The sequence below is a fragment of the Panulirus ornatus genome, chromosome 39 (assembly GCF_036320965.1).
Source record: "Panulirus ornatus isolate Po-2019 chromosome 39, ASM3632096v1, whole genome shotgun sequence".
NCBI lineage: Eukaryota > Metazoa > Arthropoda > Malacostraca > Decapoda > Palinuridae > Panulirus > Panulirus ornatus.
Genome location: NC_092262.1, coordinates 5,441,347 through 5,467,726, shown reverse-complemented (window position 1 = coordinate 5,467,726; position 26,380 = coordinate 5,441,347). Strand labels below are relative to the sequence as shown.

Sequence of the window (26,380 nt, the reverse complement as noted above, 5' to 3'; positions counted from 1 at the left end):
AATACAAGGCCAAGAAAATTCAGAATGTGTTTATATTGTCAAGCCAGCACAAAGATAAGATATTGATTGTAACTAAAAGAACCAAAAGTGATACTGTAATATAATTCAACTAGTGGAGGCATTGACTGTGTAGATGAGAGTTATTATGTAGTTTCAAATACATGAGTAAGATATGGTATGTTCCCATTTGGTGTAACTTGGTTGATCTGGCATGCTACAATGCATTTGCTCTCTACACATATGTTTCCATATCATATTAGGGGCAAGAGCCATAGGTGAAGACTTTCTTTCTGAACTGGGATTGACTTTGAGTTACAAGTACTGGGAAGCCAGGAATGCTGGTGCTGCTTCATGCAGTTAAGGACAGGACCGAGTTACTGCATCTGCTTCTTCAAAGAAATGTTCAAGATGTTCAGTGTGCTCAAGGAATAAAGATAGAAAAACTAGTGCAAAATGCAAGCTGTCTTGTGAATTTGTATGCCCTGAACATTATTTTGTAACATGTCACTCTTGTGGTGAAGGAGCCCTCACAATGGTGTTTCATGTTGATTTAAAGGAGACACTTTTCTGTTTATAAGTTGCTGTTTTTTGTTAAATTTGTATTAGTTTGCTTCAAAATGATTCTAGTTTTTGCATCAATTATCCAGTATCATGTATAATATAGATGCATTCAATACACTTAGTTTACATTATTCCTTCAGATATCATATTGAAAAATATTGGATGGGGTCAAATTGATCCTGTCATGCACTAATGTAGAGCAGAAATGTCATGCATCCACAGGTTGAAAAGGATGTAAAGAAATAATTTTAAAGGATAAGAGAAGTGGATGAATGGAACAGAATGATTAAAATGAAGACATGGTCAATGCAGACTGCATACATAAATTTAAGAGGCTGTATGACAGCAGAGAATATTCAACTGTAATACCACTTTCCCGTACAGTACAAATGAGTATTAAGTATTCATACCTTCCAACTACATATTTTTGCACTTCCAAGATCAGATAATCACCTCTTTTTCCACACACTCCTCAATGCTCCCAGAACTTCATCCTCACACCCACCCTATGATTCACTTCCAATTCCACAGTTCCACTCACTACCATGCACACTACCAGGTAGGTAAAATAGTCCACTTTCCCCACATTTTCTCCATTCAAACTCAAACCTCAACTAAATTGTTCTTCTGCACTCCTAAACTTAATACCCTTGCTCTTATTCAAGTTTAATATCAAGCAGCGAGACAAAAAAATTCATAGAATTCTTTTCAAATTTTTTGAAAACTGCTGCTCTGATGGCAAAATAAATTTCTAGAGTAGCCAAAGTTAATGGATTACTAATCTAATGTAATAATTAACACCGAAGACGTATACCAATATACATCTGTGGCTTTCTTATTATACTGCGACAAAAAAATTTACACCAATATCCTTGCTCCAAACAATGGTGTGAGCCATGGTGTCCCATAAATAGCAACAGCGATCGTAACCAGCTGTCAAGAACTGGTGGTGGCTTGGGTGTGGTGCTAAGGCCCAAAGCTCCTCAGTGTGACCCTGTAATTAAAAGATATCATTAGACAAAAAGGAAAGACAAAATGCATTCAAGAATTATATTACTTTTAAGAATAGCTTTTCTATCTATCTATATCTCCTGACACCTGTTTCCTTTAGGAATCCCCTCAAAGGGGTGGCCATGACAAAAGTATCTCCATAAATATTGAGCTCCAGTGCCACTTCGTAGCTTTTAGTGCCTCATCCTTAACAAGCCACTAACAGACAGCAACTCCAGTGCAATGTTTTCAGAGGCTCCTACTTAATGTTCTTACCAACTACTACCTAATGTGTCTACCTAATATTCCTGCCTAATGTTGCAAACTACTACTTCTACCTAATGTTCTTAGCTAATGCTCATACCTACTGCTTTTACTTAATGTTTCTATCTAAAGCTCCTGTCCAATGTTCCTACCTTCTACTTCTATCTACTGTTCCTACCATTTAGCCAAAAGGCAGAGGTAGTGCAAAGCATTCACCACAGAAAAATCTAAAGTTGCAAAAAATGAGTTTTGAGAATTAAATGTTGTCTGGTGATATTTGTGATAAGGAGAGATTGTATGTTTGTGGACAGAACACCTGTAGTCCATGTGTGGGTGATGCAGAAAGAAAAGACAGCCACCTCGGTCAAAGGAGGGCAAATTGACAACCACTGAAGTGCTTGCTCACTACATAGCCATTACAAACCCTTTCAATACCCAGGCAGGTAATACCAGTAATATATTTCCCCAGTGGGTGTCTGCCTTCAACTACTACCTATAGTGTTAGCACATTTAACATAAAAATGAGTTAATAAGAACAGCAGTGCTATGAAAAATTCACATTAAATTGAAGAATGTTATAAAAAGAAAATATTAAGAAAATGAAGCATACATTTTTTCAATGATCACAGTGCACTAATATAAAAACTTTGAAATAAGATATTTAAATATCATAGTTGGTTACCCAAAAAATTCCCAGAGAACAACTACCAGCCCCTTCATCAAATTTCTAAACTGGCCTACATTTCAGAATCTCCTTATCCGAGTGAGTTTTATTTTATTTTTTTTTTTTTTTTTTGCTTTGTCGCTGTCTCCCGCGTTTGCGAGGTAGCGCAAGGAAACAGACGAAAGAAATGGCCCAACCCACCCCCGTACACATGTATATACATACGTCCACACACGCAAATATACATACCTACAAAGCTTTCCATGGTTTACCCCAGATGCTTCACATGCCCTGATTCAATCCACTGACAGCATGCCAACCCCGGTATACCACATCGCTCCAATTCACTCCATTCCTTGCCCTCCTTTCACCCTCCTGCATGTTCAGGCCCCGATCACACAAAATCTTTTTCACTCCATCTTTCCACCTCCAATTTGGTCTCCCTCTTCTCCTCGTTCCCTCCACCTCCGACACATATATCCTCTTGGTCAATCTTTCCTCACTCATTCTCTCCATGTGACCAAACCATTTCAAAACACCCTCTTCTGCTCTCTCAACCACGCACTTTTTATTTCCACACATCTCTCTTACCCTTACGTTACTTACTCGATCAAACCACCTCACACCACACATTGTCCTCAAACATCTCATTTCCAGCACATCCATCCTCCTGCGCACAACTCTATCCATAGCCCACGCCTCGCAACCATACAACATTGTTGGAACCACTATTCCTTCAAACATATCCATTTTTGCTTTCCGAGATAATGTTCTCGACTTCCACACATTCTTCACGGCTCCCAGAATTTTCGCCCCCTCCCCCACCCTATGATCCACTTCCGCTTCCATGGTTCCATCCACTGCCAGATCCACTCCCAGATATCTAACACACTTCACTTCCTCCAGTTTTTCTCCATTCAAACTCACCTCCCAATCGACTTGACCCTCAACCCTACTGTACCTAATAACCTTGCTCTTATTCACATTTACTCTTAACTTTCTTCTTTCACACACTTTACCAAACTCAGTCACCAGCTTCTGCAGTTTCTCACATGAATCAGCCACCAGCGCTGTATCATCAGCGAACAACAACTGACTCACTTCCCAAGCTCTCTCATCCACAACAGACTTCATACTTGCCCCTCTTTCCAAAACTCTTGCATTCACCTCCCTAACAACCCCATCCATAAACAAATTAAACAACCATGGAGACATCACACACCCCTGCCGCAAACCTACATTCACTGAGAACCAATCACTTTCCTCTCTTCCTACACGTACACATGCCTTACATCCTCGATAAAAACTTTTCACTGCTTCTAACAACTTGCCTCCCACACCATATATTCTTAATACCTTCCACAGAGCATCTCTATCAACTCTCTCATATGCCTTCTCCAGATCCATAAATGCTACATACAAATCCATTTGCTTTTCCAAGTATTTCTCACATACATTCTTCAAAGCAAACACCTGATCCACACATCCTCTACCACTTCTGAAACCACACTGCTCTTCCCCAATCTGATGCTCTGTACATGCCTTCACCCTCTCAATCAATACCCTCCCATATAATTTACCAGGAATATTCAACAAACTTATACCTCTGTAATTTGAGCACTCACTCTTATCCCCTTTGCCTTTGTACAATGGCACTATGCACGCATTCCGCCAATCCTCAGGCACCTCACCATGAGTCATACATACATTAAATAACCTTACCAACCAGTCAACAATACAGTCACCCCCTTTTTTAATAAATTCCACTGCAATACCATCCAAACCTGCTGCTTTGCCGGCTTTCATCTTCCGCAAAGCTTTTACTACCTCTTCTCTGTTTACCAAATCATTTTCCCTAACCCTCTCACTTTGCACACCACCTCGACCAAAACACCCTATATCTGCCACTCTATCATCAAACACATTCAACATACCTTCAAAATACTCACTCCATCTCCTTCTCACATCACCACTACTTGTTATCACCTCCTCATTTGCGCCCTTCACTGAAGTTCCCATTTGCTCCCTTGTCTTACGCACTTTATTTACCTCCTTTCAGAACATCTTTTTATTCTCCCTAAAATTTAATGATACTCTCTCACCCCAACTCTCATTTGCCCTTTTTTTCACCTCTTGCACCTTTCTCTTGACCTCCTGTCTCTTTCTTTTAAACATCTCCCACTCAATTGCATTTTTTCCCTGCAAAAATCATCCAAATGCCTCTCTCTTCTCTTTCACTAATACTCTTACTTCTTCATCCCACCACTCACTACCCTTTCTAATCAACCCACCTCCCACTCTTCTCATGCCACAAGCATCTTTTGCGCAATCCATCACTGATTTCCTAAATATATCCCATTCCTCCCCCACTCCCCTTACTTCCATTGTTCTCACCTTTTTCCATTCTGTACTCAGTCTCTCCTGGTACTTCCTCACACAAGTCTCCTTCCCAAGCTCACTTACTCTCACCACCCTCTTCACCCCAACATTCACTTATATTTATCCGACACAATAGATTTGGTCAGCGTCGCGTCGCCTCGCCGCAGTGTATCGAGACAGACTTCCCCAGAACTTTTAAAGGGGAAGTAAATGTTTACAGTTGTGTTACTGGAGTGATAGCTTTCATGCATGGTGTTTTGACAAGAAAATAGTGAAGTTGGAGAAAAATGTAGCTTAGACATTGAAGCTTATTGATTCAGTGGTGAAATTGATGAGAACTGCTATTGACGTTTGTGTGAATAAATTGTACATTTCCTTTTCCATAACCAGAGGTTGAACCATTATGTGACGTTCATTTTTTCATTCATTTCAAGCTAAAAGTTTGTTTTCTAAATTGTTTCTTACATTTTTCATATGTATATATATGTATGTGTGTGTGTGTGTGTGCGTGTGTGTGTATGTGTGTGTGTGTGTGTGTGTGTTTATATATGTATATTGTCCCTGGGGATAGGGGTGAAAGAATACTTCCCACATATTCCTCGCGTGTCGTAGAAAGCGACTAGAGGGGACGGGAGCGGGGGGCCGGAAATCCTCCCCTCCTTGTATTAACTTTCTAAAATGGGAAACAGAAGAAGGAGTCACGCGGGGAGTGCTCATCCTCCTCGAAGGCTCAGAGTGGGGTGCCTAAATGTGTGTGGATGTAACCAAGATGTGAAAAAAGGAGAGATAGGTAGTATGTTTGAGGAAAGGAACCTGGATGTTTTGGCTCTGAGTGAAACGAAGCTCAAGGGTAAAGGGGAAGAGTGGTTTGGAAATGTCTGGGGAGTGAAGTCAGGGGTTAGTGAGAGGACAAGAGCAAGGGAAGGAGTAGCAATACTCCTGAAACAGGAGTTGTGGGAGTATGTCATAGAATGTAAGAAAGTAAATTCTCGATTAATATGGGTAAAATTGAAAGTTGATGGAGAGAGGTGGGTGATTATTGGTGCATATGCACCTGGGCATGAGAAGAAAGATCATGAGAGGCAAGTGTTTTGGGAGCAGCTAAATGAGTGTGTTAGCGGTTTTAATGCACGAGACCGGGTTATAGTGATGGGTGATTTGAATGCAAAGGTGAGTAATGTGGCAGTTGAGGGAATAATTGGTATGCATGGGGTGTTCAGTGTTGTAAATGGAAATGGTGAAGAGCTTGTAGATTTATGTGCTGAAAAAGGACTGATGATTGGGAATACCTGGTTTAAAAAGCGAGATATACATAAGTATACTTATGTAAGTAGGAGAGATGGCCAGAGAGCGTTATTGGATTACGTGTTAATGGACAGGCGTGCGAAAGAGAGACTTTTGGATGTCAATGTGCTGAGAGGTGCAACTGGAGGGATGTCTGATCATTATCTTGTGGAGGCTAAGGTGAAGATTAGTATGGGTTTTCAGAAAAGAAGAGTGAATGTTGGGGTGAAGAAGGTGGTGAGAGTAAGTGAGCTTGGGAAGGAGACCTGTGTGAAGAAGTATCAGGAGAGACTGTGTACAGAATGGAAAAAGGTGAGAACAATGGAAGTAAGGGGAGTGGGGGAGGAATGGGATGTATTTAGGGAATCAGTGATGGATTGCGCAAAAGATGCTTGTGGCATGAGAAGAGTGGGAGGTGGGCTGTTTAGAAAGGGTAGTGAGTGGTGGGATGAAGAAGTAAGAGTATTAGTGAAAGAGAAGAGAGAGGCATTTGGACGATTTTTGCAGGGAAAAAATGCAATTGAGTGGGAGAAGTATAAAAGAAAGAGACAGGAGGTCAAGAGAAAGGTGCAAGAGGTGAAAAAAAGGGCAAATGAGAGTTGGGGTGAGAGACTATCAGTAAATTTTAGGGAGAATAAAAAGATGTTCTGGAAGGAGGTAAATAGGGTGCGTAAGACAAGGGAGCAAATGGGAACTTCAGTAAAGGGCGTAAATGGGGAGGTGATAACAAGTAGTGGTGATGTGAGAAGGAGATGGAATGAGTATTTTGAAGGTTTGTTGAATGTGTCTGATGACAGAGTGGCAGATATAGGGTGTTTGGGTCGAGGTGGTGTGCAAAGTGAGAGGGTTAGGGAAAATGATTTGGTAAACAGAGAAGAGGTAGTAAAAGCTTTGCGGAAGATGAAAGCCGGCAAGGCAGCAGGTTTGGATGGTATTGCAGTGGAATTTGTTAAAAAAGGGGGTGACTGTATTGTTGACTGGTTGGTAAGGTTATTTAATGTATGTATGACTCATGGTGAGGTGCCTGAGGATTGGCGGAATGCTTGCATAGTGCCGTTGTACAAAGGCAAAGGGGATAAGAGTGAGTGCTCAAATTACAGAGGTATAAGTTTGTTGAGTATTCCTGGTAAATTATATGGGAGGGTATTGATTGAGAGGGTGAAGGCATGTACAGAGCATCAGATTGGGGAAGAGCAGTGTGGTTTCAGAAGTGGTAGAGGATGTGTGGATCAGGTGTTTGCTTTGAAGAATGTATGTGAGAAATACTTAGAAAAGCAAATGGATTTGTATGTAGCATTTATGGATCTGGAGAAGGCATATGATAGAGTTGATAGAGATGCTCTGTGGAAGGTATTAAGAATATATGGTGTGGGAGGCAAGTTGTTAGAAGCAGTGAAAAGTTTTTATCGAGGATGTAAGGCATGTGTACGTGTAGGAAGAGAGGAAAGTGATTGGTTCTCAGTGAATGTAGGTTTGCGGCAGGGGTGTGTGATGTCTCCATGGTTGTTTAATTTGTTTATGGATGGGGTTGTTAGGGAGGTAAATGCAAGAGTTTTGGAAAGAGGGGCAAGTATGAAGTCTGTTGGGGATGAGAGAGCTTGGGAAGTGAGTCAGTTGTTGTTCGCTGATGATACAGCGCTGGTGGCGGATTCATGTGAGAAACTGCAGAAGCTGGTGACGGAGTTTGGTAAAGTGTGTGGAAGAAGAAAGTTAAGAGTAAATGTCAATAAGAGCAAGGTTATTAGGTACAGTAGGGTTGAGGGTCAAGTCAATTGGGAGGTGAGTTTGAATGGTGAGAGGCTGGAGGAAGTGAAGTGTTTTAGATATCTGGATGTGGATCTGTCAGCGGATGGAACCATGGAAGCGGAAGTGGATCATAGGGTGGGGGAGGGGGCGAAAATTTTGGGAGCCTTGAAAAATGTGTGGAAGTCGAGAACATTATCCCGGAAAGCAAAAATGGGTATGTTTGAAGGAATAGTAGTTCCAACAATGTTGTATGGTTGCGAGGCGTGGGCTATGGATAGAGTTGTGCGCAGGAGGATGGATGTGCTGGAAATGAGATGTTTGAGGACAATGTGTGGTGTGAGGTGGTTTGATCGAGTAAGCAACGTAAGGGTAAGAGAGATGTGTGGAAATAAAAAGAGCGTGGTTGAGAGAGCAGAAGAGGGTGTTTTGAAATGGTTTGGGCACATGGAGAGAATGAGTGAGGAAAGATTGACCAAGAGGATATATGTGTCGGAGGTGGAGGGAACGAGGAGAAGAGGGAGACCAAATTGGAGGTGGAAAGATGGAGTGAAAAGGATTTTGTGTGATCGGGGCCTGAACATGCAGGAGGGTGAAAGGAGGGCAAGGAATAGAGTGAATTGGAGCGATGTGGTATACAGGGGTTGACGTGCTGTCAGTGGATTGAATCAAGGCATGTGAAGCGTCTGGGGTAAACCATGGAAGGCTGTGTAGGTATGTATATTTGCGTGTGTGGACGTGTGTATGTACATGTGTATGGGGGGGGTTGGGCCATTTCTTTCGTCTGTTTCCTTGCGCTACCTCGCAAACGCGGGAGACAGCGACAAAGTATAAAAAAAAAAAAAAAAAAAAAAAAAAAATAGATTTGGTAAACAGAGAAGAGGTAGTAAAAGCTTTGCGAAAGATGAAAGCCGGCAAGACAGCAGGTTTGGATGGTATTGCAGTGGAATTTATTAAAAAAGGGGGTGACTGTATTACTGACTGGTTGGTAAGGTTATCTAATGTATGTATGACTCATGGTGAGGTGCCTGAGGATTGGCGGAATGCATGCATAGTGCCATTGTACAAAGGCAAAGGGGATAAGAGTGAGTGCTCAAATTACAGAGGTATAAGTTTGTTGAGTATTCCTGGTAAATTATATGGGAGGGTATTGATTGAGAGGGTGAAGGCATGTACAGAGCATCAGATTGGGGAAGAGCAGTGTGGTTTCAGAAGTGGTAGAGGATGTGTGGATCAGGTGTTTGCTTTGAAGAATGTATGTGAGAAATACTTAGAAAAGCAAATGGATTTGTATGCAGCATTTATGGATCTGGAGATGGCATATGATAGAGTTGATAGAGATGCTCTGTGGAAGGTATTAAGAATATATGGTGTGGGAGGCAAGCTGTTAGAAGCAGTGAAAAGTTTTTATCGAGGATGTAAGGCATGTGTACGTGTAGGAAGAAAGGAAAGTGATTGGTTCTCAGTGAATGTAAGTTTGCGGCAGGGGTGTGTGATGTCTCCATGGTTGTTTAATTTGTTTATGGACGGGGTTGTTAGGGAGGTGAATGCAAGAGTTTTGGAAAGAGGGGCAAGTATGAAGTCTGTTGTGGATGAGAGAGCTTGGGAAGTGAGTCAGCTGTTGTTCGCTGATGATACAGCGCTGGTGGCTGATTCATGTGAGAAACTGCAGAAGCTGGTGACTGAGTTTGGTAAAGTGTGTGAAAGAAGAAAGTTAAGAGTAAATGTGAATAAGAGCAAGGTTATTAGGTACAGTAGGGTTGAGGGTCAAGTCAATTGGGAGGTAAGTTTGAATGGAGAAAAACTGGAGGAAGTAAAGTGTTTTAGATATCTGGGAGTGGATCTGGCAGCGGATGGAACCATGGAAGCGGAAGTGGATCATAGGGTGGGGGAGGGGGCGAAAATCCTGGGAGCCTTGAAGAATGTAAGGAAGTCGAGAACATTATCTCGGAGAGCAAAAATGGGTATGTTTGAAGGAATAGTGGTTCCAACAATGTTGTATGGTTGCGAGGCGTGGGCTATGGATAGAGTTGTGCGCAGGAGGATGGATGTGCTGGAAATGAGATGTTTGAGGACAATGTGTGGTGTGAGGTGGTTTGATCGAGTAAGTAACGTAAGGGTAAGAGAGATGTGTGGAAATAAAAAGAGTGTGGTTGAGAGAGCAGAAGAGGGTGTTTTGAAATGGTTTGGGCACATGGAGAGAATGAGTGAGGAAAGATTGACCAAGAGGATATATGTGTTGGAGGTGGAGGGAACGAGGAGAAGTGGGAGACCAAATTGGAGGTGGAAAGATGGAGTGAAAAAGATTTTGTGTGATCGGGGCCTGAACATGCAGGAGGGTGAAAGGAGGGCAAGGAATAGAGTGAACTGGATCGATGTGGTATACCGGGGTTGACGTGCTGTCAGTGGATTGAATCAGGGCATGTGAAGCGTCTGGGGTAAACCATGGAAAGCTGTGTAGGTATGTATATTTGTGTGTGTGGACGTATGTATATACATGTGTATGGGGGTGGGTTGGGCCATTTCTTTCGTCTGTTTCCTTGCCCTACCTCGCAAACGCGGGAGACAGCGGCAAAAAAAAAAGAAAATAGATGAGAAAGAATACTACCCAAGTATCTCCTATGAGTCATAGAGTACAGCTAAGAAAATTACCGGGGCGCTCAAAATCCTCTCCTCCTGTACTAACATTCAAAAAGGGGGGACACAAGGAACCATACAAATATTCTTCTTCAAAGGTGCACTTGTATGTTCCTGGGGCTACCTTAGTGAAGCAGGAGAAGGTAAGAAGCTATAAAGATATGTTATTAAATCAGCAAAACCTTTCCTCTCTGTAATGGTGTCCTGTGAGCATGAGATTTTCTAGGATACTGTCTAGGAAAATTTGGATTCAGACCTTTCAAACCTAAGTATCTTGAGTGATTAAGCACCGGCCTCACCCACCCTTCACAATACACTAAAACATGGTAATGGGAGCTTGCTTGTTTCAGGCCTTTGGCCTAAACCTTCTTCTTTCGTAATCTAACTGTGCCCACTCTATCCATAAACATTAAATTCATTTCTTATCATCTGGCATGGATCAGATACTTCATAATCTGTCAAAACATTTTGGTTTTTACTCATTTGGCATGGATCAGATACTTCATAATCTGTCAAAACATTTTGGTTTTACTCATTTTTTACTTTAGCCTCTTCATGTTCCCATAACAAAAACATATGCCATCACACACGTTTTACTAAATTTTTTTTTTTTTTTTTGCTTTGTCGCTGTCTCCCGCGTTTGCGAGGTAGCGCAAGGAAACAGACGAAAGAAATGGCCCAACCCACCCCAATACACATGTATATACATACGTCCACACACACAAATATACATACCTACACAGCTTTCCATGGTTTACCCCAGACGCTTCACATGCCTTGATTCAATCCACTGACAGCACGTCAACCCCGGTATACCACATCGATCCAATTCACTCTATTCCTTGCCCTCCTTTCACCCTCCTGCATGTTCAGGCCCCGAACACACAAAATCTTTTTCACTCCATCTTTCCACCTCCAATTTGGTCTCCCTCTTCTCCTCGTTCCCTCCACCTCCGACACATATATCCTCTTGGTCAATCTTTCCTCACTCATTCTCTCCATGTGACCAAACCATTTCAAAACACCCTCTTCTGCTCTCTCAACCACTCTCTTTTTATTTCCACACATCTCTCTTACCCTTACGTTACTTACTCGATCAAACCACCTCACACCACACATTGTCCTCAAACATCTCATTTCCAGCACATCCATCCTCCTGCGCACAACTCTATCCATAGCCCACGCCTCGCAACCATACAACATTGTTGGAACCACTATTCCTTCAAACATACCCATTTTTGCTTTCCGAGATAATGTTCTCGACTTCCACACATTCTTCAAGGCTCCCAGAATTTTTGCCCCCTCCCCCACCCTATGATCCACCTCCGCTTCCATGGTTCCATCCGCTGCCAGATCCACTCCCAGATATCTAAAACACTTCACTTCCTCCAGTTTTTCTCCATTCAAACTCACCTCCCAACTGACTTGACCCTCAACCCTACTGTACCTAATAACCTTGCTCTTATTCACATTTACTCTTAACTTTCTTCTTTCACACACTTTACCAAACTCAGTCACCAGCTTCTGCAGTTTCTCACATGAATCAGCCACCAGCGCTGTATCATCAGCGAACAACAACTGACTCACTTCCCAAGCTCTCTCATCCACAACAGACTTCATACTTGCCCCTCTTTCCAAAACTCTTGCATTCACCTCCCTAACAACCCCGTCCATAAACAAATTAAACAACCATGGAGACATCACACACCCCTGCCGCAAACCTACATTCACTGAGAACCAATCACTTTCCTCTCTTCCTACACGTACACATGCCTTACATCCTCGATAAAAACTTTTCACTGCTTCTAACAACTTGCCTCCCACACCATATATTCTTAATACCTTCCACAGAGCATCTCTATCAACTCTCTCATATGCCTTCTCCAGATCCATAAATGCTACATACAAATCCATTTGCTTTTCCAAGTATTTCTCACATACATTCTTCAAAGCAAACACCTGATCCACACATCCTCTACCACTTCTGAAACCACACTGCTCTTCCCCAATCTGATGCTCTGTACATGCCTTCACCCTCTCAATCAATACCCTCCCATATAATTTACCAGGAATATTCAACAAACTTATACCTCTGTAATTTGAGCACTCACTCTTATCCCCTTTGCCTTTGTACAATGGCACTATGCACGCATTCCGCCAATCCTCAGGCACCTCACCATGAGTCATACATACATTAAATAACCTTACCAACCAGTCAACAATACAGTCACCCCCTTTTTTAATAAATTCCACTGCAATACCATCCAAACCTGCTGCTTTGCCGGCTTTCATCTTCCGCAAAGCTTTTACTACCTCTTCTCTGTTTACCAAATCATTTTCCCTAACCCTCTCACTTTGCACACCACCTCGACCAAAACACCCTATATCTGCCACTCTATCATCAAACACATTCAACAAACCTTCAAAATACTCACTCCATCTCCTTCTCACATCACCACTACTTGTTATCACCTCCTCATTTGCGCCCTTCACTGAAGTTCCCATTTGCTCCCTTGTCTTACGCACTTTATTTACCTCCTTTCAGAACATCTTTTTATTCTCCCTAAAATTTAATGATACTCTCTCACCCCAACTCTCATTTGCCCTTTTTTTCACCTCTTGCACCTTTCTCTTGACCTCCTGTCTCTTTCTTTTAAACATCTCCCACTCAATTGCATTTTTTCCCTGCAAAAATCATCCAAATGCCTCTCTCTTCTCTTTCACTAATACTCTTACTTCTTCATCCCACCACTCACTACCCTTTCTAATCAACCCACCTCCCACTCTTCTCATGCCACAAGCATCTTTTGCGCAATCCATCACTGATTCCCTAAATATATCCCATTCCTCCCCCACTCCACTTACTTCCATTGTTCTCACCTTTTTCCATTCTGTACTCAGTCTCTCCTGGTACTTCCTCACACAAGTCTCCTTCCCAAGCTCACTTACTCTCACCACCCTCTTCACCCCAACATTCACTTATATTTATCCGACACAATAGATTTGGTAAACAGAGAAGAGGTAGTAAAAGCTTTGCGAAAGATGAAAGCCGGCAAGACAGCAGGTTTGGATGGTATTGCAGTGGAATTTATTAAAAAAGGGGGTGACTGTATTACTGACTGGTTGGTAAGGTTATCTAATGTATGTATGACTCATGGTGAGGTGCCTGAGGATTGGCGGAATGCATGCATAGTGCCATTGTACAAAGGCAAAGGGGATAAGAGTGAGTGCTCAAATTACAGAGGTATAAGTTTGTTGAGTATTCCTGGTAAATTATATGGGAGGGTATTGATTGAGAGGGTGAAGGCATGTACAGAGCATCAGATTGGGGAAGAGCAGTGTGGTTTCAGAAGTGGTAGAGGATGTGTGGATCAGGTGTTTGCTTTGAAGAATGTATGTGAGAAATACTTAGAAAAGCAAATGGATTTGTATGCAGCATTTATGGATCTGGAGATGGCATATGATAGAGTTGATAGAGATGCTCTGTGGAAGGTATTAAGAATATATGGTGTGGGAGGCAAGCTGTTAGAAGCAGTGAAAAGTTTTTATCGAGGATGTAAGGCATGTGTACGTGTAGGAAGAAAGGAAAGTGATTGGTTCTCAGTGAATGTAAGTTTGCGGCAGGGGTGTGTGATGTCTCCATGGTTGTTTAATTTGTTTATGGACGGGGTTGTTAGGGAGGTGAATGCAAGAGTTTTGGAAAGAGGGGCAAGTATGAAGTCTGTTGTGGATGAGAGAGCTTGGGAAGTGAGTCAGCTGTTGTTCGCTGATGATACAGCGCTGGTGGCTGATTCATGTGAGAAACTGCAGAAGCTGGTGACTGAGTTTGGTAAAGTGTGTGAAAGAAGAAAGTTAAGAGTAAATGTGAATAAGAGCAAGGTTATTAGGTACAGTAGGGTTGAGGGTCAAGTCAATTGGGAGGTAAGTTTGAATGGAGAAAAACTGGAGGAAGTAAAGTGTTTTAGATATCTGGGAGTGGATCTGGCAGCGGATGGAACCATGGAAGCGGAAGTGGATCATAGGGTGGGGGAGGGGGCGAAAATCCTGGGAGCCTTGAAGAATGTAAGGAAGTCGAGAACATTATCTCGGAGAGCAAAAATGGGTATGTTTGAAGGAATAGTGGTTCCAACAATGTTGTATGGTTGCGAGGCGTGGGCTATGGATAGAGTTGTGCGCAGGAGGATGGATGTGCTGGAAATGAGATGTTTGAGGACAATGTGTGGTGTGAGGTGGTTTGATCGAGTAAGTAACGTAAGGGTAAGAGAGATGTGTGGAAATAAAAAGAGTGTGGTTGAGAGAGCAGAAGAGGGTGTTTTGAAATGGTTTGGGCACATGGAGAGAATGAGTGAGGAAAGATTGACCAAGAGGATATATGTGTTGGAGGTGGAGGGAACGAGGAGAAGTGGGAGACCAAATTGGGGGTGGAAAGATGGAGTGAAAAAGATTTTGTGTGATCGGGGCCTGAACATGCAGGAGGGTGAAAGGAGGGCAAGGAATAGAGTGAACTGGATCGATGTGGTATACCGGGGTTGACGTGCTGTCAGTGGATTGAATCAGGGCATGTGAAGCGTCTGGGGTAAACCATGGAAAGCTGTGTAGGTATGTATATTTGTGTGTGTGGACGTATGTATATACATGTGTATGGGGGTGGGTTGGGCCATTTCTTTCGTGTGTTTCCTTGCCCTACCTCGCAAACGCGGGAGACAGCGGCAAAAAAAAAAGAAAATAGATGAGAAAGAATACTACCCAAGTATCTCCTATGAGTCATAGAGTGCAGCTAAGAAAATTACCGGGGCGCTCAAAATCCTCTCCTCCTGTACTAACATTCAAAAAGGGGGGACACAAGGAACCATACAAATATTCTTCTTCAAAGGTGCACTTGTATGTTCCTGGGGCTACCTTAGTGAAGCAGGAGAAGGTAAGAAGCTATAAAGATATGTTATTAAATCAGCAAAACCTTTCCTCTCTGTAATGGTGTCCTGTGAGCATGAAATTTTCTAGGATACTGTCTAGGAAAATTTGGATTCAGACCTTTCAAACCTAAGTATCTTGAGTGATTAAGCACCGGCCTCACCCACCCTTCACAATACACTAAAACATGGTAATGGGAGCTTGCTTGTTTCAGGCCTTTGGCCTAAACCTTCTTCTTTCGTAATCTAACTGTGCCCACTCTATCCATAAACATTAAATTCATTTCTTATCATCTGGCATGGATCAGATACTTCATAATCTGTCAAAACATTTTGGTTTTACTCATTTGGCATGGATCAGATACTTCATAATCTGTCAAAACATTTTGGTTTTACTCATTTTTTACTTTAGCCTCTTCATGTTCCCATAACAAAAACATATGCCATCACACACGTTTTACTAAATTTTTTTTTTTTTTTTTTTGCTTTGTCGCTGTCTCCCGCGTTTGCGAGGTAGCGCAAGGAAACAGACGAAAGAAATGGCCCAACCCACCCCAATACACATGTATATACATACGTCCACACACACAAATATACATACCTACACAGCTTTCCATGGTTTACCCCAGACGCTTCACATGCCTTGATTCAATCCACTGACAGCACGTCAACCCCGGTATACCACATCGATCCAATTCACTCTATTCCTTGCCCTCCTTTCACCCTCCTGCATGTTCAGGCCCCGAACACACAAAATCTTTTTCACTCCATCTTTCCACCTCCAATTTGGTCTCCCTCTTCTCCTCGTTCCCTCCACCTCCGACACATATATCCTCTTGGTCAATCTTTCCTCACTCATTCTCTCCATGTGACCAAACCATTTCAAAACACCCTCTTCTGCTCTCTCAACCACTCTCTTTTTATTTCCACACATCTCTCTTACCCTTACGTTACTTACTCGATCAAACCACCTCACACCACACATTGTCCTCAAACATCTCATTTCCAGCACATCCATCCTCCTGCGCACAACTCTATCCATAGCCCACGCCTCGCAACCATACAACATTGTTGGAACCACTATTCCTTCAAACATACCCATTTTTGCTTTCCGAGATAATGTTCTCGACTTCCACACATTCTTCAAGGCTCCCAGAATTTTTGCCCCCTCCCCCACCCTATGATCCACCTCCGCTTCCATGGTTCCATCCGCTGCCAGATCCACTCCCAGATATCTAAAACACTTCACTTCCTCCAGTTTTTCTCCATTCAAACTCACCTCCCAACTGACTTGACCCTCAACCCTACTGTACCTAATAACCTTGCTCTTATTCACATTTACTCTTAACTTTCTTCTTTCACACACTTTACCAAACTCAGTCACCAGCTTCTGCAGTTTCTCACATGAATCAGCCACCAGCGCTGTATCATCAGCGAACAACAACTGACTCACTTCCCAAGCTCTCTCATCCACAACAGACTTCATACTTGCCCCTCTTTCCAAAACTCTTGCATTCACCTCCCTAACAACCCCGTCCATAAACAAATTAAACAACCATGGAGACATCACACACCCCTGCCGCAAACCTACATTCACTGAGAACCAATCACTTTCCTCTCTTCCTACACGTACACATGCCTTACATCCTCGATAAAAACTTTTCACTGCTTCTAACAACTTGCCTCCCACACCATATATTCTTAATACCTTCCACAGAGCATCTCTATCAACTCTATCATATGCCTTCTCCAGATCCATAAATGCTACATACAAATCCATTTGCTTTTCTAAGTATTTCTCACATACATTCTTCTAAGCAAACACCTGATCCACACATCCTCTACCACTTCTGAAACCACACTAAAATTATCAATCACAATTTGACCTTTTGAAGCTCTTGTTCCAAATATCAAGGTGAGATATGTGGGTATGGGATTACAAAAGAAAATGCTTTACTCGTACATTAGCTACATGAAATGCAATGTTCTCTAGAAAAATTTTGTACTAGTAAAGCTAATCTACAGAACTCCAATGAAGAGACATGCATATGCATCAGACTTATGTGCTCCCTGTTGAATGTTTTATGAGCAATGGTAAATAAGTGCCTTACAGTGGTTTCAGAGACTTTTCTACCTCCATAATTGTTAAAGATGATTTTACTCACCTGCATAACAGGTCTCATGGGGAAAGTAAATGTTCCCTCTAAAACACAGTTACGGGTTGTGCCAACAACCAACTGTGTTCCTCGACCTGAGGTCACTACGCGAGGTGACCCATACTGTTCAGGAATCTGCAAGTAGAGAGTAAAACTGTGTACTTCATACCAATGTCATCTTTCATATGTCCTAAATTCTTTGCCAGAAATAATATTCATCTGAACTTTTCACATATCCATATTTATGGATCCTCATATTTTGTCTTAACATTTATTAAGGGTTTTTACATAAGTTTATAAAGACTTACCTCAATCACATTGCCAGTGCGTTCCAAGTCCCTGTCCCATTCTACAATCTTTCCATCTTTCCCACCAGTTATGATCGTTCCATCCTTTTGTACCAAGATGGAGAACACTGGTCCATCATGAGCAGCACGAACCATCTTGTAAACAGTGTTGCCACCTTCAGGATAAAATCAATTAAGTAAAATACCTTAATGTCAACTTATCTTCAATCATATACTTGTGAGTGGTTTCTTTCTTCTTTCTTTCTTTCAAACTTCGCCATTTCCCGCATTAGCAAGGTAGCGTTAAGAACAGAGGACTGGGCCTCTGAGGGAATATCCTCACCTGACCTCATTCTCTGTTCCTTCTTTTGGAAAAAAAAAACATATCATGGGCCCTCACATAACACTTTAGTCAAGTTTTTAAAGAACTGTCATTCTAGCAATCTGTCTGTGTGAAAAGTGGAGTGGTCAAGGAAAGGAGACCAAATTTGAGATGGAAAGATGAAGAGAAAGATTTCGAGTGCTCAGGGATGAACAAGCTACAAGAGGGTGAAAGGCATGCATGAAATATGAGTGAGCACGAGCAATAAGGTATACAGAAGTTGACATACTGTCAATGAACTGTACCAAGGTACGTAAAGCAGCTAAGGAAAACCATTGAAAAGGCCTGTCAGGCCTGGCTGTGGATGGGAGACTGCAGTTTTTGGTGTATTACATATGACAGATAGAGAATGGATAAAAGCAAATCAGGCTTCTTTTTTTTTTTTCGTCTGTTCCCAGCATTACCTTGCTAACATGAGAAATGGTAAACATGTATGAAAGAAAGAAAAGACCTAAATGAAGCATATAAAATGTAAAACATTCACAAAATAGGTAAACTTCCAGCCCACTAAAAAAAAGCATATACAGGAAACTCTCAATTTAATGGATTCCTATATAATGGATTTTGGATTTAACATACAAATAATAATTTTTTTTTTCTTTTTGCTTTGTCGCTGTCTCCCGCGTCTGCGAGGTAGCGCAAGGAAACAGACGAAAGAAATGGCCCAACCCACCCCCATACACATGCCTTGATTCAATCCACTGACAGCACATCAACCCCGGTATACCACATCGCTCCAATTCACTCTATTCTTTGCCCTCCTTTCACCCTCCTGCATGTTCAGGCCCCGATCACACAAAATCTTTTTCACTCCATCTTTCCACCTCCAATTTGGTCTCCCTCTTCTCCTCGTTCCCTCCACCTCCGACACATATATCCTCTTGGTCAATCTTTCCTCACTCATTCTCTCCATGTGACCAAACCATTTCAAAAACACCCTCTTCTGCTCTCTCAACCACGCTCTTTTTATTTCTACACATCTCTCTTACCCTTACGTTACTTACTCGATCGAACCACCTCACACCACACATTGTCCTCAAACATCTCATTTCCAGCACATCCATCCTCCTGCGCACAACTCTATCCATAGTCCACGCCTCGCAACCATACAACATTGTTGGAACCACTATTCCTTCAAACACACCCATTTCTGCTTTCCGAGACAATGCTCTCGACCTCCACACACTCTTCAAGGCTCCCAGAATTTTCGCCCCCTCCCCCACCCCACGATCCACAAATAATAATAAAGTACATAATTTTGTTTTTCATTATAATGAATTGCTGTTTCCTGTATCAGTGAGGTAGTGCTAGGATACAAAAGAAAAATGGCCCATCCACTCATATGCACATATATATATATATATATATCCATCAATGCCCAAACATGCACATATATATATCAACATATAAATACAGAGACAAATACATATATACACATGGGGTGAAAAAGATTTTGAGCGACCAGGGCCTGAACATGCAGGAGGGTGAAATGCATGAAAGGAATAGAGTGAACTGGAACGATGTGGTATACCAGGGTTGATGTGCTGTCAATGGATTGAAACAGGGCATGTGAAGCATCTGGGGTAAAGCATGGAAAGTTCTGTGGGGCCTGGTTGTCGAAAGGGAGCCATGGTTTCAGTGCATTATACATGACAGCTAGAGACTGAATGTGAATGAATGTGGCCTTTGTTGTCTTTTCCTAGCGCTACCTTGCGCGCATGCGGGGGAAGGGAGTGGCTACGGGAATGAATAAATGCAGCAAGTATGAATTATGTACGTGTATATATGTATATGTCTGCTTATGCATATATATATATGTATACGTTGAAATGTATATGTACATGTGTGTGTGTGTGTACATATATGTATATACATGTGTATGTGGGTGGGTTGGACCATTCTTTCGTCTGTCTCCTTAAGCTACCTCACTAACACGGGAGACAGCGACAAAGTATAATAATAATATCTATTCTATTCTTCATTTTGCTTTGTCGCTGTCTCCTGCGTTAGGGAGGTAGCGCAAGGAAACAGACGAAAGAGTGGCCCAACCCACCCACATACACATGTACAATCATACACGTCCACACACGCAAATATACATACCTATACATCTCAATGTATACATATACACACACAGACACATACATATATACACATGTACATAATTCATACTGTCTGCCTTTATTCATTCCCATCACCACCTTGCCACACATGGAATAACAACCCCCTCCCCCCCTCATGTGTGCAAAATAGCACTAGGAAAAGACAACAAAGGCCCCATTCGTTCACACTCAGTCTCTAGCTGTCATGTAATAATGCACCGAAACAATAATAATAATTTTTTTTTTTTTTTTTGCTTTGTCGCTGTCTCCCGCGTTTGCGAGGTAGTGCAAGGAAACAGACGAAAGAAATGGCCCAACCCACCCCCATACACATGTATATACATACGTCCACACACGCAAATATACATACCTACACAGCTTTCCATGGTTTACCCCAGACGCTTCACATGCCCTGATTCAATCCACTGACAGCACGTCAACCCCGGTATACCACATCGATCCAATTCACTCTATTCCTTGCCCTCCTTTCACCCTCCTGATGTTCAGTCCCCAATCACTCAAAATCTTTTTCATTCCATCCTTCCACCTTCAATCTGGTCTCCCACTTCTCTTCTTCCCTCCACCTCTGACACATATATCCTCTTTGTCAATCTTTCCTCACTCATTCTCTCCATGTGTCCAAACCATTTCAAAACACCCTCTTCTGCTCTCTCAACCACACTCTTTTTATTACCCACATCTCTCTTACCCTTTCATTACTTACTCGATCAAACCACCTCACAACACATACTGTTGTCAAACATTTCACTTCCAACACATCCACCAACTTCCGTACAATCCGATCTATATCCCATGCCTCGCAACAATATAACGTTGTTGGAACTACTATTCCTTAAAAAATACCCATTTTTGCTCTCAGAGATAACGTTCTCTTCTTCCACACATTCTTCATTGCACCCAGAACCTTTGCTCCCTACCCTAACCTATGACTCACTTCCGCTTCCATGATTCCATCTGCAGCTAAATCCACTCCCAGATATTTAAAACACTTCACTTCCTCCAATTTTCTCCATTCAAACTTACATCCCAATTAACTTGTCCCTCAACCCTAATGAACCTAATAACCTTGCTCTTATTCACATTTACTCTCAACTTTCTCCCTTCAAACAATTTACCATACTCAGTCACCAACCTCTGCAGTTTCATCAGCGAACAACAACTGACTCATTTCCCAGACCCCTCTCATCAACAACAGACTCCCTAACCATCCCATCCATAAACAAATTAAACAATCATGGGGACATCACACAACCCAGCCGCAAACCGACAATCACTGGGAACTATTCACTCTTCCTACTCGTACACATGCCCTACATCCTTGGTAAAAACTTTTCACTACTTCTAGCAACTTACCTATAACACACAAAATACTCTTAAAACCTTCCACAAAACATCTCTATCAACCCTGTCATTTGCCTTCTCCAGATCCATAAATGCTACATACAAATCCATCTGTTTTTCTAAGAATTTCTCACATACATTCTTCAAAGCAAACACCTGATCCACACATCCTCTACCACCTCTCAATCAATACCCTTTCATATAATTTCCCATAAATACTTATCAAACTTATGCCTCTGTAGTTTGAATACTCACCTTTATCCCCTTTACCTTTGTACAATGGCACTATGCATGCATTCTGCCAATCCTCAGGCACTTCATGATCCATACATACACTAAATATCCTTACCAACCAATCAACAACACAGTCACCCCCTTTTCTATCAAATTCCACTGCAATACCATCCAAACCCACCACCTTGCCAGCTTTCATCTTCCACAAAGCTTTCACCACCTCGACCAAAACACCCTATATCTGCCACTCTATCATCAAACACATTCAACAAACCTTCAAAATATTCACTCCATCTCCTTCTCACTTCATCACTACTTATTACCTTCACCGACGTTCCCATTTGTTCTTTTGTCTTTATTTATTATACTTTGTCGCTGTCTCCCACGTTAGCGAGGTAGCACAAGGAAACAAACGAAAGAATGGCCCAACCCACCCACATATGCATGTATATACATACACATCCACACACATATACATACCTATACATCTCAACATATACATATATATACACAAACAAACATATACATATATATACACACACAAACATACACATATATACACATGTACGTAATTCATACTGTCTGCCCTTATTCATTCCCATCGCCACCTCACCACACATGAAATGACAACCACCTTCCCCCACATGTGAGCGAGGTAGCGCTAGGAAAAGACAACAAAGGCCACATTTGTTCACATTCAGTCTCTAGCTGTCACATATAATGCACCGAAACCACAGCTCCCTTTCCACATCCAGGCCCCACACAACTTTCCATGGTTTAGCCCAGACGCTTCACATGCCCTCGTTCAATCCATTAACAGCACGTCAACCCCGGTATACCACATCGTTCCAATTCACTCTATTCCTTGCATGCCTTTCACCCTCCTGTATGTTCAGGCCCCGATCACTCAAATTCTTTTTCACTCCATCTTTCCACCTCCAATTTGATCTCCCATTTCACCTTGTTCCCTCCACCTCTGACACATATATCCTCTTTGTCAATCTTTCCTCACTCATTCTCTCCATGTGACCAAACCATTTCAAAACACCCTCTTCTGCTCTCTCAACCACACTCTTTTTATTACCACACATCTCTCTTACCCTTTCATTACTTACTCGATCAAACCACCTCACACCACATATTGTCCTCAAACATCTCATTTCCAGCACATTCATCCTCCTCCGCACAACTCTATCTATAGCCCACGCCTCGCAACCAAATAACATTGTTGGAACCACTATTCCTTCAAACACCCATTTTTGCTTTCCAAGATAACGTTCTCGACTTCCACACATTTTTCAACGCTCCCAGAACTTTCGCCCCCTCCCCCACCCTATGATTCACTTCCACTTCCATGGTTCCATCCACTGCCAAATCCACTCCCATATATCTAAAACACTTCACTTCCTCCAGTTTCTCTCCATTCAAACTTACCTCCCAAATGACTTGTCCCTCAACCCAACTGTACTTAATAACCTTACTCTTTTGTCTTACACACGTTATTTACCTCCTTCCAAAACATCTTATCCCTAAAATTTAATGATACTCTCACACCAACTCTCATTTGCCCTCTTTTTCAACTCTTTCACCTTTCTCTTGACTTCCTCCTGCTTTCTTTTATACATTTCCCAGTCATTTGCAATACTTCCCTGCAAGTATCATGCAAATGCCTTTCTCTTCTCTTTCACTACCAAACTTACCCACCACTCACTACCCTTTCTAATATGCCCAACTCCCAACTTTTCTTATGCCACATGCATCTTTTGTGCAATCCATCACTGCTTCCCTACATATATCCCATTCCTCACCCACTCCACTCACGTCATTTGCTCTCATCTCTTGCCATTCTACACTCAATCTCTCCTGGTACTTCCTCACACAAGTCTCCTTTCCAAGCTCACTTACTCTCATCATTCCCTTCACCCCAACATTCTCTCTTCTGGAAACCTCTACAAATCTTCATCTTCACCTCCACAAGATAATGATCAGAAATCCCTCCTGCCCCTCTTTTGCACATTAACATCCAAAAGTCTCTCTTTTACAAGCCTATCAATTAATACGTAATCCAATAATGTCCTTTGACCATCTCTCCTACTCAAATACATATACTTCTGTATATCTCTCTTTTTAAACAAGGTATTCCCAATCACCAGTCCTTTTTCACCACACATATCCACAAGCTCTCCACCATTTCAATTCACAACACTGAACTCCCCTATATATGCCTATTATACCCTCAACTACCACCTTCATTTAAATCACCCATCACTATAACCTGGTATCCTGCATCAAAGCTGCTAACACACTCACTCAGCTGCTCACAAAACACCTGCCTTTCATGATCTTTCTTCTCATGAGCAGGCACACAGGCACCAATAATCACCTATCTCTTTCCATCCACTTTCAGTTTTACCTACATTAATCTTGAATTTACTTTCTTACGCTCTATCACACACTCCTACAAATCTTGCTTCTGGAGTAGTGCTACTCCTTTTGCTCTTGTCCTTTCACCAACCCCTGACTTTACTCCCAAGAGTTTCCCATACAACTCTTCCCCTTTACCCTTGAGCTTCAATTCACTCAGAGCCAAAACATCCGGGTTTCTTTCCTCAAACATACTACATATCTCTCGTTTCTTCTCATTCAGACACCCCAATCTGAGCCTTCGAGGTGGATGAGCACTCCTCACTTGACTCCTTCCGTTTCTGCTTTTAGAAATTCAAACAGAAATTTCATAAATTTAAATATGAAATGCACACCATGCGCATTTCATATTGCACTTGCTTTTGGTAGCACGGGCTAGACTCAATTTGTTTCGGTCTCAGTCTGCCTTAAGCTATGGTGCAGTCAGGTTGTGTACAGAGTGCTTCCATTATTTCAGAATAGGGACTTTATTAAATAATTTTGCAAGCCTTACAATTCAAAATGGCATCAAGTGATTGTAAGAGGTGCAATCTAACCAGATAGTAATCCTCTCTTTATTATAAAGAAATATGCTTTAACAGGACAGTGTTGGCATCACCTCTATCTCAGTCTGACTCCTGCCTCCAACTGCCAGGAAAGTGAGCATTCCCACACAGCTAGGCATCTGTCGCCCGACTATTGTACCACACACTAAACACTACACTCCTTCACAAGATTTGGTAATTAATTAAGACACTTACTTTGTTACAACTAAAACAAATACAACAAAAAAAGAATGTACATATGCATAAGGCAAATATATACACAAATCACAGCTAAGCAAAAATTCATTTCCTTTACATGTGAGCAGAACAAAACTGACAAATTAGTGTGCTTGCTCTTCACAGGAGTTCCCAAAAAAACAATCTTGCAAATATGTGGGTCGGTGTCTCGCACACTGACAGTGCCGCCACCTGAGGCTGGGTGTCATGGGGATCAGTGAAACCCGGGGGCATAGCTACGTGACATCAGTTTCGCAGCCAGGCAGCCACTGCCATCAAGCTTCACTGAGTACTGTCCATGTGGCTTCACCTCCACTACCATGCTTGACCTGTCCCACACCTTTGAAGCGACGTCCTGCACGCAGACAGGGAAGCCCATGGACAGCTGGGGCAGCATACCGGCATTATCTGCTGGGCGACCTTGCATAAAAGTCCGGCTCTATGATTTGACCTGCTCCCTGTTTCGCAAAGCAGTTCTCCATCCCTGGATTATTAGATCATGTTGCCGGGAACCATCTTTTAACTATCTTCCTGCTGCCAGCTGTGCAGGTGGCTTATCCCCCTCTCTTAAGGGGTTGCTGAGACATTGGAGCATAGCCTGAGTTGCTTTAATGTTGTGCAGACTACCTCCAACACCTGTGTTGTCCCTCAACACCTGTTTGGTTGCCTTTACTGCTGCTTTGGCATATCCATTGGACTGGAGGAAGTGGGCTGAGAGACGCAGGATATGATTCCCCATTTTTTGTAGAAAGCTTTCATCTCCTTGCTGTCTAGATTGGTTCCCTCATCCGAGGGGATTCCCTTGTGTGCCCCCCATCTCCTGAAGAAGGTGAGCAGCCTTGCTTATAACTTGGGATTTTTCTGCATAGGTTAATATCCTACTCACTGTGTCATGTAAGAGGTGCAATGAAAACAGATAGCCCGTCCTCACTATGTTATAAATTTGTATCCTTTCACAGGAGAGGGGTGGCGTCATCTCTATCTCAGTCTGACTCCTGCCTGCAAATGCCTGGCAAACATTCTCACGCTTCTGGGTGCCCGCTGCCCAACTATCATATCACACACTAAACCCTACAAAGGTACAAGCGTGAACTTAAGTGTGGCACAGTTACATTCAATTTAACGGACTTTCGGCATTAACGTTTAAAGTGAATAATGTCTTAAGGAATATGTACAATGAAATTAAACCTGAAGAAAAACCATAATCATCATATACTCACATAAATACTTCAGATCCAAT

The 26,380-nt window shown here is 42.2% G+C and overlaps 1 protein-coding gene across 8 annotated transcripts in view; it reads right to left on the bottom strand.

Annotated features, from left to right (window-relative positions):
* LOC139761054 (echinoderm microtubule-associated protein-like 2) overlaps window positions 1-26,380 on the bottom strand; it is a 240,706-nt gene that overhangs the window by 31,812 nt on the left and 182,514 nt on the right. For all 8 annotated transcript variants that reach the window (XM_071684832.1, XM_071684834.1, XM_071684833.1 and 5 more), the window contains 3 exons: window positions 17,897-18,051; window positions 17,598-17,723; window positions 1,424-1,555 (listed from right to left, as the gene is read on the bottom strand). In XM_071684832.1, coding sequence (XP_071540933.1) covers window positions 1,424-1,555; window positions 17,598-17,723; window positions 17,897-18,051 — 413 coding nt within the window. The remainder of the gene's footprint in view (window positions 1-1,423; window positions 1,556-17,597; window positions 17,724-17,896; window positions 18,052-26,380) is intronic.